This window comes from Hyaena hyaena, unplaced genomic scaffold, assembly GCF_003009895.1.
Source record: "Hyaena hyaena isolate Hyena2069 unplaced genomic scaffold, ASM300989v1 scaffold_429, whole genome shotgun sequence".
NCBI lineage: Eukaryota > Metazoa > Chordata > Mammalia > Carnivora > Hyaenidae > Hyaena > Hyaena hyaena.
The window spans coordinates 1,113,774-1,126,983 of NW_024081060.1; the positions used below are offsets into that span (position 1 = coordinate 1,113,774).

The following is a 13,210-nucleotide window of genomic DNA, read 5'->3' on the forward strand; positions in this document are numbered from 1 at the left end:
CACAAATTCATAATCATGAATAGTAATCATTTATACTTAATGAATATTTGTATATTCTTTCAAAAATAGCAATAGTCTCTTTGTGACTTCATCTATGTTGATAATTTTTACCAGATGATTCTTATTTTTGTTTATTTTCTCTTCCCCCAAGCTTTAGTAAAGTATAATTGGTAATCAAAAAAACTGCACATAACTAGTGGAGACAATGTGGTAAGTCTGGGCATATGTATACACTTCTGCTACAATCACCACAATTAAAGTAATAAAGATATCCACCTCTTCCAGAAGTTTCATTGGATTGCTTCGGGGTTTTTTTGTTAGTCTGTTTGTTTGTTTGTTTGTTTGTGCTAAGAACACTAACATGAGGTAGAATTTTTTTTTTTTAAATATTTTCTTTATTTTTGAGAGAGAGATAGAGACAGCATGAGCAGGGGAGGGTCAGAGAGAGAGGGAGACACAGAATATGAAGCAGGCTCCAGGCTCTGAGCTAGCTGTCAGCACAGAGCCCGATGCGGGGCTCGAACCCACGAACCGTGAGATCATGACCTGAGCTAAAGTTGGATGCCTAACCAACTGAGCCACCCAGGCGCCCCAAACATGAAGTAGAATTTTAACAGAACAGAATTAGGCTCTATGTTGTACAGTGAATCTCTGGAACTTACTCATCTTTAGAAGTCTGTGAAACTGTCAATAGGAATCTTTTAACTCTCTAATCTTTTAGTATCATTTTCTTAAGGGTCATAAAATGATACCAAGTTTGAGAACATGATCAACTGGTGCATGTCAAACTATCCAAGTTGTCTATATAATGGGCTCTACTTTGACTGACCATTTTAGTATTTTGCAGTGAGCTTTTTTGACCAAGTTATACTTTTTTAAAAAACATCCTGCGAAGACTTTTATTTTATTAATATAATGTCTCTAAAATAAGGCAGACACTAAAATTTAGTAAGCTTCCACAAAGTGTTGTGCACTGTGTTGAGAGTATACAGGGATCGGTTCACATAAACTTTACCACAACTCTGTGAGGCAGGGGGTATTTCTATTTTCAAGAAAAAGAAACAGATACCTATGAGCAAACAGCTATTATATGATAAAGCCAAGATTTAACCCAACTCTACCTGATTCCTAAAAATATGACCTTTTGTAAGTATATAAAAATTACTATATCTGAATTATAACTAATGAAAAGACTTTAGTTACAGTCTTATAGCCGAAGGTTATGGAATAAGTTAGATATTCCATCTACCCATTCAATTCTTAACCCCCATATTATTTGATCTTTACAGTTCAGTTTTGACAATGGGAAGTAGTATTATCTCTCCTTGACAGATAAAAATACAAAAAGCTTACCACTATTTAACTCAACAAGCACACACTGGATGACTAGTTTAGGACTGCACTGTGCTGTACACTTCAGCATTCATAAAGACCATCACTTGATCCTTCTACAACCTTGGGAAGTAATTCAATCCATAATAGAGCCCTCTAGGGACAGAGCACCAAAAGTAACCCATTCCATCTTTGGAAATTTGTAAGACATCTTTGAACCTAAAAGCTATCAAAGCTGTTTTAGGTTTTGGATAAATGTAACACTTTCTTTAAGATAAACCTTCACATATGAGAAGACAATTAGGGCTCCCCGCCCCCACCCACGTACTTTCTAATTAATTTTTAAAACTTCCTCAGAATATGATAATAGTATTGGTTTTGTCACCATCAAATTAAATCACCTATTGAATCTGAAGCTTATCTCAAATTACATGGGATCTTTTCTCCTAACAGTCCAAAGGATTCTATTAAGATTTTCAGCTTCTCAAGGGCATTACTGAATTTTCACTCCTGCTTATATCCTGGTCCTGAGAGGTTTATGTCACGTTTTGGTCTTCATTTAATGTTGAATTCACACAGGTAATTTTACATTTAAATTATCATGTGGGATAAGAAAAAAAATGTTTAGAACTTAAATTATGTAAACAGAAGCTGAGATGAGCCTCAATGAAGAGACTTGCTATGATCACACACAGGAATGACAGAACGAGTACACTTGCCATTCTCAGTTCTGATGTTAAGCTACTGCTTTTTGAAATAGCAATTACATTTTCTGAGCCAAAATTCAGGATATATAGTACGATGATGAACTTTTTTCCTTGAATTTTGAATATATAATTATGAAGTCTATTTTCCTAAACCGGATTACATTAGGACTGTCCTACAAAAAAAATAGTTTGTTTACCATCATCAATCTACCATGCCAAAACAACTCCTAGATGCTCACATGAAAGTAGTCATGCTGGTTTTATAACTGTGTGAATGAATACTCTTCCTCAGACCATCAGATTAGTACTTTAGCTGAAAAATTTTTTAATAACAAAGTTACTATTACTTAATTTTCTGGTGTGCCATGCTATAGATAACTGCAGAGTTAACAAAAGAAAAGTAAAATTTCTTGTAATTCTAGAACCGAAATTACTCAGAGTTTTGACTTACTTTTGATAAAAGTGATAAAAATGTGCCATGCATTTGTTACATTTCTGTAATCTTCTGTTACAGAAGGAAATACAGAGGTCCACTCTTACCTGCTTGAAAAGTTGGAGGTTAACTGCAGTTTCCAAGAACTGTTTCATCAGACTTGAGCGGTGCTTTACAAAACTCTCCTCACAGAAAGTGATGGGCTCCCCCTACAAAGAAATAGATTTTTAGGGTGTTAAAAGGAAGTCAGTCAGAGAGAACCAGTCTCTCTAAAGAGGTACATGGAGAGTCACAGAGGAAATGTAAGACACAGAATCAACCTCCAGGTGCTGAAAGTCTAAAGGGAGTCAAACAGACCCTTAGACATAATAGCTGGATTTCAGACTCACAGAAATATTCCTCTACTGATAAGCTTTTACTAGAGCTTCCTAATCAAGGATCTCTGGGGTCTTAAGATTGCTCAGTTTCACTTCCTCAAACAAAGTAAGAATGAATCTTTTAAAAACAAAGGATTAATACTATTAGATTGAATTATGAGTATCAAAAATAGCACGCATAACTGAAAAAAGTATACAATCGCAGTTTAATCCTCATTAGAAAACACTATTAATATAAAAACTGCTGCATAATTTTTGCCATTTATATTTGATCATTAATTTCTTTTTAAATTAATTAAAAGGTCGTACAATAACATTCTCTTCATGATTGCAAATACAATTCTGATTGGAGAGTTTCTAGAATAAGTCCCACTTTGGATCTGCTTCAGTTTATCCTATTTTTATAAGTAACCATAACTTTATAAGTGTCGTGTGGTAGCTCATGCTCCATTAGCTGCTCCTCCACCAAATTATCAAGAACTTAAATTCTGAATATGGATTCCACTCATTCCATTTATTCCAATGCATGACCTCAGAAAATTGTCACTTACTGGCTGATCCCTACCACCTGCTACTCCCCTCAGTAGCCTAAATGGTCTTCTTGCCCATTCAACACATGTGAAGATAAGTGACTATATCATATGATCCAAATGAAAACAATGTTATCAATGTTAATACAATGATTCACTCATTATAATGAATCCTGTAGCAATCTCTATGTTGAAGTAAATAGGAAAAAATGCGAGACTGTTCACCTTCTGACAGAACTTAGAAAAAAGATTAACTATAATTTAACTTTAAGGACAATTCAATGCATTGATTATAGGTAAAATTCTGAAAATTGGCTCCTGCATGAATAAAATAATGAAACTAATAATCTAACACTAATCCAACTCTTACCACTATCTGATAGAAGCTAATGACATCATAGATCGGCACTGTCCAATACAGTAGCTATTAGTCATAGCTATTTAAATTTAAATTATTAAAATTAAATAAAACTAAACATCCAGTTCCTCAACCACACTAGCCACATCTGAAATATTCATCTGTCACAGGTGTTTAGTGGATCCTTTTAGGTAGCACAAATATAGAACACTGATCACAAAAAGCCTTCTGGAACAGCACTGCTACAGAAGAAAATAGAGAAAATTCAAACAAATTATTAGGGAAGACAATTCAATAACCTATTAATTGTTGTCATCCCCCATCAGGCACCAGCCAATAACACCTCATAATAAAGCCACCATTATGCATTTTGATACTGATTATTGCCAGTCTTAAGTGAGTGCTACAGGATGATTTTAAAGTATATATTTAATTTACTGGATTAATTTACATAAATATTTTGGATAATCAAAAATCACTCTATTTGCCACTATCACAGAATTCACAACTTAGAATCTAATGGGGCAGGGTGGGGGAGGAAGCAACAAACAGTTCATCCTGTTAAAGATAAAGGTCTATTTTTGCTTCCCTGGTATCAGGATCATATCTAGTTACACTGGAAGCCAAATAAATGTTTCTATAAGTCAATAAACAAAATAGCAAATGAGCTAAACCTTGTTCCATATGACTTGTTTTCTTTTCAAAAGTAAATACAAATTGAAAAAAAAAAACATTGCTTAATGGCAATTCCAACTACACCACTATTATTACAAAGTGATCAGTACTATTGATAATTTTAGTTTTTATTTGACAGACTTCTCCCAAACATGTGAGTTGTATTTTAATAGTATCTACAATGTGTCTGAAAGTTGTCATCAACATTGCAGAAGTCTTCAATTCAAATACAAAGGTCTATCTTCAATCGAAATACTTGTCAATTTAAATATAAAGTTCTATCTCCAATTAAAAATTTAGACTTCCTATGTTACAATCAAGTATTTCTTTTGATTGGAAAGAGTGGAGGGCAGAGGGATGGGGAATCTCAAGGTAAGGGGAAATGGATGTGAGCAAAGTCTACTTATGCTCTCTCGAGAGTTGGGCATAATTAAGTCTTTAGCCAATGTGATTGATTCTGGAAGAACTCTGTCCTCATTAGTCTTCTAGCAATTGCTTTCAATGTTTTAAGAGAAAGTAAAGAGAAAATTTAGGTGTGCTGTCCATCCATTTTTGATAATACCAATCATGGTAAAAGCTTTGAACTTAACCTTCAAATGATGAACACAGCCTGTTTACTAAGAATCTCTGATAACGACAAAGAAAAAAAGCTCTGATGCATGCGAGAATTTTTCTCTTAGGAGAAAGAAAAATAAATCTTGATTAACAATTCTCTAAATTTTTGCAATATTAATACACAGGAGTCTCAATTATTGTCATACCAGTATGTAGGTTATCAAACAGATTACAAATGACTCCCCAGTAAGAGTTCTTTTAAATCCAAGTCAGGTTGAGTGGTGGCATGATAAGGAACTCTGTTTAGGATCCTCTGATTTACTTATTATCTGAGTAAGAATAGGATTAGGATTGAGTGGTTTTTCAAAAACTTTCTTGTTCCAAGAAAGAATAACTATATGTCTGATGATGCCCAGTTAACTCCCAGTTTACTGAAGTATAAGAGATTTAATTTAGAAGTTCCCGTGGATTCCCAGAAGAAATCTGAGCTGGTTTAAAAAACCTAATGGAAGCTTTATGGAACAAAGATGCAAAATATAGTCTTGAGAGAGGCAGACAAAAAGTGTGTAGTGTGTTTGGGATGGGTATGAATTAGAAAAGTACCAGATGAAGATAATAAATGATGGCTGAGGCACAGCGGCTAATGGATATGGATTATAGAAAGTACCAAAGAGAAATAAAAGGTATATTAAGCCATATTGGAAAAGGCCTATGTTATATTCTAAAGTTATTTTCTTAAAGACATCAAGAAGCTCACAGAAATATCTACTCAATAAAGTGAAAAGATTGTATGTTTTAAAAGAAAAGTTAATAGGCAAGAAGAAATAATGGAAATAGGCAGACCAATTAATAGTGCGATGTAAATCAGGCAAGAAACTAGGCCGCAGAAAGGGAAAGTGATGACAACCGTTAGCTAACACTTATAGGAGACTTATTTACTATTACTGAGAGCAATAATAATAGCTAATGTTTACATAATGCTTATTATGGGGTGTTGTAAGTACTTTATATATATTAACTCACATAAACCTCAAATTTAATGTTGTCTTACTTCATACATGAGTAAACTAAAATATGGGGAAGGGTTAAGTAACTTGTTCAAGATTACATAGCATATAAATGGTAGAACCTGGATTCAGATTCAGTCTATGCTTTCAAATTATCCCATTTATGGGTATTCAAGACTATGTGAAGTGTTTTATTTATTCCATATCATGTAATCTTTAAAAGTACAATTTCATCACAAAATCAATTGGACTATATATAAACTGATAAACAGCAGTGGTTCTCAAAGAATGGTCCAGGGGTTGAGACCTTTTCACGGGGTCTGCAGCCTCAAAACTATTTTTATAACAATGCTAAAACATTACTTGCCTGTTTCACTTTATTTTCTCATGGGACCCAGTGGAGTTCATCAGAGGCTACATGACTGGTGATATTGCAACAGAGTAAATGCAGAACCATATCAATATGAAAATCCAGCCAACTTCTCTTAAGCCCCATACTTTTGAAGATGTGTAAAACAATGCCATTCTTCTATTATTTCTTGTTTAGAAACAATTATTTTTTCATAAAAATATGTTTTTTGTTTATAGTTTTGTATTATTTTTAAATAATATTAAAAATATTTTCAGTTTTAATTTCTAATATTAGAAACAGTAAAAGCTATATCCCACATAAACAAAAGTTTTTTAAAGCCCTTGATAATTTTTAAGAGTGTAAAGACATTCAGCAAAAAAGGGTTTAAGAACCACTATTATACAGAAACAAGACAAGTAGGGGTCAAAGATGACTTCCAGATTTCAAGCTTGAGGATCAAAAGATGATACCATTTATTAAAGACCAGAAAAAAGAAACAAAACCAGATTTAAGAAGGGGATAAAATCAATTCTTGCACATGTTTTTGGTCAGATTCTAAGCTGAGCCTGAGACAAGATTCTTGTTTAAATGACTTGTTGATGGAGAACTCTCAGGAACTAGGTACTATGGGAAACAAAATAGGCAGAAGAAAAAAGTCAAGCAACAATGTGTTTTCGGTTGGAAATCAGCCTCAGCCTAAATACTAAATGTACTGGCAGAGTTATTTCCATCTTGAAGCAAGGACGGTATAAACCCTTTATCAGCCAGTCATTAACCCAGGCCCTCCCTGATGGGGAGAATAATGGAGGTGCCTAGGGAGGCGGTTCCTATTTCGCCAAGGGCAATTTTTCCTGGAAAGATGCCAGCCAGTACAGGAAATCTGGTCAGGGCACCAATAAAGTTCATTAAGGCATGGTAAAGGCATGGTAAAGGCTTGAAGATGCATGGACATAGGGTAGCACATAGCTTGAGACTCAAGTTTGGAAAACTTGTTGTTTAATGTATATTTAGGACTAATCTCCATAGAACTAAGCATTAAAATTAAGTTGATCACTCTACTTAGGGAAAATGATTGAGGTACAACTGAGAGATACCTATCTATAATAGTTTATTTTTTAACAGTCGTAATTGTTCATTGACAGAAAAAGCAAGTAAACAAGTATATAGCTCTGTGGAGACACAGAATAATTGTGTAGAAACATACACAGGGAAAAGAAATACTCTTCATGGTAAAATTTTGATGCGATAGTAAAGCAATGGAATCTTTTGCTTCATGGAACAGTAATTAGGCAACAGAAAGGAAACAAAATTAAAATCATTTTGATAGAATGTTACACAAAGGAGGTGAAAAGAGGTGAAGAAAAATACAATCTACACTAGGGTAGCAATGAAATTCTTATTACAGAGAAGAGAACCAGACTTTCCAGGAAGGAACCACCAACATTACTTGCCATTAAAGTATTATGTCAGTCAACAAATATATACTAAGAATGAATCAACAACGTACTCAGCATTCTATGATGAGGTTTGCTATGTAGTTGGTTATTAATAAACAGTAAAAATACCAAAGTTCATACTTGGTTTACCTTTTAAAAAATATAAATCAGAGCAGATTCAAGTTCAAGATTGTCCACAAAATAATAAATGTCACATTCAGTCCCTTGTAATAATGGGAAGGGAAGAGGCACCATTAGAACCAGTGTGCTAGAAACTACATGTTGATTGTACCTAATGGTATTTAACTAAGACCTATCAACTAGCTGTGGCAGAAGAATGGCTTAGAAATGCCCTCCAGTGCCATAAATCTGACCCTTATGGAACACATGATTTACCTCGCAAAGTCTTAGATTCCACCTTCAACAGAAAGTAAATTTTCCCTCCTGTGAAACCCAGGGCCTTTTGTATCTTTCTTTTAGCACTGATTTTCTAAGTTGAATTAAAAGTTATTTTTGTACATCTTATTTGTTTATTCTTGAGGTCTGGGACTAAAGCCTTATACATCTCTGCATTCCCTACTGTAATACTCAACGTAGTACTTTGTATTTTGACTGTTCAGTAAATAAATATCCACTAGCTAATATTTGAAGCATTTTACAGGATAATTAAGGCACATGTAAGATACGGAAGACATGGGGCTGTTTTTCCTATCCTGTTATGTTCAGTTTCAAAGTGACTATCATCATTGAAATATAATATTTTTGTTTAATGTGTTTTTAAGGATGGATAGTTTTCCATTTCTATGTTGTCTTCTGGAGTAGAAAACTTTGCAAGAACAAGAAAATACTTAAAACATAGACTAGATCTGTTTATGCTTTAAGGATATATATGATTTAGTGAGAATTCATATTGTAAGGAATAAAGATGTCAGAAAGAATGACCCTGTGTAAAAATATGAAATATAATCAAAACATCAACATAATGCTTATTCAGTTCCTTAACACACTTGGGCTTAATATGCAATGTTACTGTTACATAACAAATGTAAACAAGCAAGAATGTCTGCATAATGATGGTATATTTAAATTTTTAAATTTCTTAAATACTCGGTTACCAGTTCTCCCAAGGTAATAGTCAAATATATTCAGGTTCTCACAAAAATAATATTAAAATATTTTTCAGGTGATACAGCATTCTTCTCCCAAATGTCCCAATGCTATTATTATGTAAGAGACCACAGTCTACTCTCAGAGTTTATTCACCAGGAAAACAATACTTTTATATTGCTGAAAATTATTGATGGAAAAAAAGCTTTATATTTAAATCATAAACTTTAATCATTATTTACAGCTAATGCTTCTCTCTGTACATATGAATTTGCCCTAAAGTTATTAGATCTGTCTAGAATAAAAATAGCTATCAATGTTCCATTTGCCTATTTCAGCAAGATGGAAAAAGAAATGGATTTTTCTAAATTAGATACAGCTGTTTCTAGCACTCTAGTTAAATTTGAACATGAAAAAAGATTAAGAGAGCTATGTATTAATTTTATACATGCTATGAACAATATACATTTCTTTCCCATAACTTAAAAAAATTCTCTATTCTCATGAAACATATTTATCAGGGATATAAAAATGAACCCTTACCATCAGAGTCCCTAGCTCTACATATTCCATAGCAGTGGTGCAGAATTTTTGCAATTTTGCTAAAGCAGTTAAGCAAAATTCCTTCTCTGCTAATCATAATCATAATCATAATAAAAGAGCAGGAAGAAAGTGCCATAAAAGCAACTATATTCTATCAGAAAGCCAAATACACAACAAAAATTTATTTGGTTGCAAACATCTCTAAAGTTAAAAGGTCCAAACTCAAACTTGGGTAATGAGATGAATGGAGGTCTAAAATGTTTTAGTAACCATAAAACCAAGAGAAGAGAGCAGATGTACTTTTCCACTCAGATTTTCAAATCTCTAACAAGTTGACAGTTACAAATTCATTAAATGAAAACTCGAAGGCAAAGAATTAGTGAATAGCCACTTAAATTATGGATGTCAATCCTGTGCTTAAATTGTTGAAGTTTAAATACAAAATATCACATTATTTGCTGATAATGTTTAAAGGAATATAATCCAAAAAAATGTCTGAAGGACAAATGTTCTAGCTTGCCAAACAGAGGGCCAGATTACTAGCCAATCTTTATTTTAAAAGGAATTTACTTTTTATCCATTTGCAAGGCTCACAGCCACCCAGAAAAGCTTGAGTGATTAAAACAAAGGACAGCACTCTATTCATAAAACTAGATCTGAGTGTTACTTCTACACTCTCAGACAGGATAATCAAGTATATGCCTTTGAATGCATTAAGCAATATTTTAACTCATGCAAACATTTCTTTAGTATTAGCTGTTGGTCTAAAATAAGGCTTTTATTTTTAATAGCCTGTGACATAAATAATACATACAGGTACAACTGATGACCTTTTATTAGTTATTTAATACAGTCTCTTAAAAGCGTTCTTATGTTTAAAACTGTTTTTCTTTGGGGGAATCAGAGGAGGGTACTTTATTTTAGTTTTGTTAAAGGAGTTTTCTTCTCCAAATTTACTACTTCTAAAATGTCATTTTTAGTAATAATAGCTAATATATAAAGCACTGATTTTATGTCAGACACTGTTCTGGGTATCCTACATTTAGGAACTCATTTTATCCTCTAAACAACCCAAGAGGAATTGTTAACTTTTTTCTGAAAAAACACATGAGGAAACTAAAGCACTAAGAGGTAGTTTGCCTAAACTCAGACAACTAACTGGTCACTCACAGGAGGATCTGAACCTAGACAGTCTTATTCTAAAGTCTGTGTTCTTATCACTTTTCATCAATTTATTTAGTATATTACTTTGATCTCATGTTTTTTTAATTCTTAGAAAGTAGCTAACTTGCTGGTTAAAATGCAAAGAAAGCAAAATGTCCACTGTTTTATTTAAATCACTTTCCAATAACTTTACAGAGTTGCATACTTCTCTCTGTAATAAGAGCAGGCACAATTTGTCAACTGTGCTACTGTATTATTTAGAAGGTATATATAACAAGGACCTATAAGAAAAGTAACAATGTATTTAGAGTTGTCACGCAGACGTTCTAAGTGTAATTTATAAATATAACTTCCTCTTTGGCAGCATTTAGCAAACGTATTCGGCATTTGCATTTGAAGGTAGACATTCAAATCATCCTGGGGGCTTTCCCTCTCTGTTCTCCAGCCAGACTGCAGAAGACTGGAGGAAGGGGGGAAAGGGCAGTTACTCTAGGTCTGCAAAAATCACATATGGGAATATGTAGCACAAATAACAAATTATTCCCCCGAAGTATATACACACCATGGGATGCCGATGGCCTGTGCTCCTTTTCAGGGAAGTCCTAAGGCTGTATCATTTGTTCTGTCTCTCCTTATGTGTGTACTGAATGCCTTCCATGTATCTTCGTTTCAAAGAAATGTGAAGTTCAGGGAATTTATCTCAAGGAGGTATGTATAATACAATAATGGAGGCCACAGAGAGCAGAAACTTGCCACACTGAAGCAAGAGCAGGATTGTGGGAAGAATAAATTCAAATGTAGACCCCACTAACTACTAGCTGGAGAACCTTAGTGAGGTTATTTACACTCTGTGAGTATCATTTTTTTCATCTTTATAATGAAAAGGGTAATATTTGAAGGCTTATCAAGATTAAATAAATAGCCTATCTAAAGGGTCTATTAATGCCTGGTACCCAACAGTTACTAAAAGGTCAATTATCATTTTAATAGCAACTAATAAATTATGAATCTCAGTAAAAATAGTAACAAAAGAACTATAATAAATAACATACAAAAAGGGAGAAGAAATGTGTTAAAGAAAATAAGTATAATCAATTCACAGGAAAAAGGGTCAGTTTAAATTACAGCTTCAAGGATCATGAAGGAACTAGATGGTCATTAAAAGCAACAAAGAGAAGAGCACTACCAGGAAAAAAAGAACATTATAAAGAACACTTTGGAAGCCAGAGAAGCTTGGGACATTTGGAGCCTCAGGCAGAATTCTCTGAATTGAGGTCAAAGTTTAGGAAAAAAGTAATGACAGACCTAGACTATACGACCATCGTGAGGGCCCTGAATGACACTCATAGGCCTAATCTACAGGTTTAGTGTTGTCAATGTAAGGGAAGTAATAATAATGGTTTGCTTTTACATATGTATAAAAATTCATGAAATTTTGAAAAGTAATACCTGGTTAAAGAATTCATATCCATTTAAGGTTACTTAGTAATTTTTTTCCAATTGTATTCTAACAGCTAGAAGCTACTACTGAAATAGATTTATGAATAGAGACGAAACCATGAAATAATTGTAACTTCTGAACCTGGCCCTTTTTTGGTTTTTACATCAACCAGAACATGTATAAAAGACATACATCTATTAATATAAATGTTCAAAAGAGTTCACAATATAAAAAGTAAATGTACTTTTAATTAATTAGAATACAGGGTATTTGTAAAGATAATGCCTAAACAGCAACAAAAATATTTTATACACAACAAAGAAAAAAATAATTTTTCTTAGTAACTATTTCTATTGAAAATAAATTGTCTAGATATATTCCATATACTTTAAAAATTATGCTTTCAATTCAAGATTGAGTCAAAAGAAATGTAAAAACATACAGAAGGAAAATATTCAACTCCCAGAAAGAACTAGCACTAAAAAAGAATGAAAGCATCAAATATAAAAAAGGTAGATAAACTAACAAACTTATAATTACATATAACCAACAAACAGGAGAGATATTCTATGATGAAACTATATATTTTCCCACAGAAACTGGGAATCTGGCCTCAAAGATTTAAAAAAAAAGTCAACATCAATGTATCCCTGTTTGCTCAATTGATAATTTAAATCATTTAAGAAAATTTTCTCTTCAATTTGCTTTTCTCAAATCTGAAGTCCTTCACGAACTTAAAAAGTAAAAGAAAAATGTAACCTACCAAGATTAATAATTATGTAAATGTGACAAAATTAAAGCACAGTAATACTTTTAAATATCACTGCTGGTGCTGTAAACTTGAAATCAACCTGTTTTTAAAAATTTGACAACCAGATGATTTTATAGTTTTATTGGTACAGATGACTGGTTTTCCCCAATCTTTTAAAAAATGAGACCATATAACTGTCACTAATTTTTAAAGCCTCCCTCCTGTGATTCCCCCACATGTACACCATGTGCAATGCAAGGACTTCTGCATGCTGTATGCTTTAAAAAACACACACATATTTCCAAAAGATTAGCATGCAAATTAGACATATGTACTTCTCTAAAGACAGCATTTGACCTGCCTATCCATTTAAGGACTCCTAATAACCCAATAACTCCTTGGAGATATGAGAACCATTGGGTGGGAACTACTAATTGGGAAG

General features: G+C 33.1%; 1 protein-coding gene across 4 annotated transcripts in view; it reads right to left on the reverse strand.

Moving 5' to 3' along the window:
* DENND1B (DENN domain containing 1B) overlaps positions 1-13,210 on the reverse strand; it is a 241,859-nt gene that overhangs the window by 60,628 nt on the left and 168,021 nt on the right. For all 4 annotated transcript variants that reach the window (XM_039252678.1, XM_039252682.1, XM_039252680.1 and 1 more), the window contains one exon: positions 2,580-2,681. In XM_039252678.1, coding sequence (XP_039108609.1) covers positions 2,580-2,681 — 102 coding nt within the window. The remainder of the gene's footprint in view (positions 1-2,579; positions 2,682-13,210) is intronic.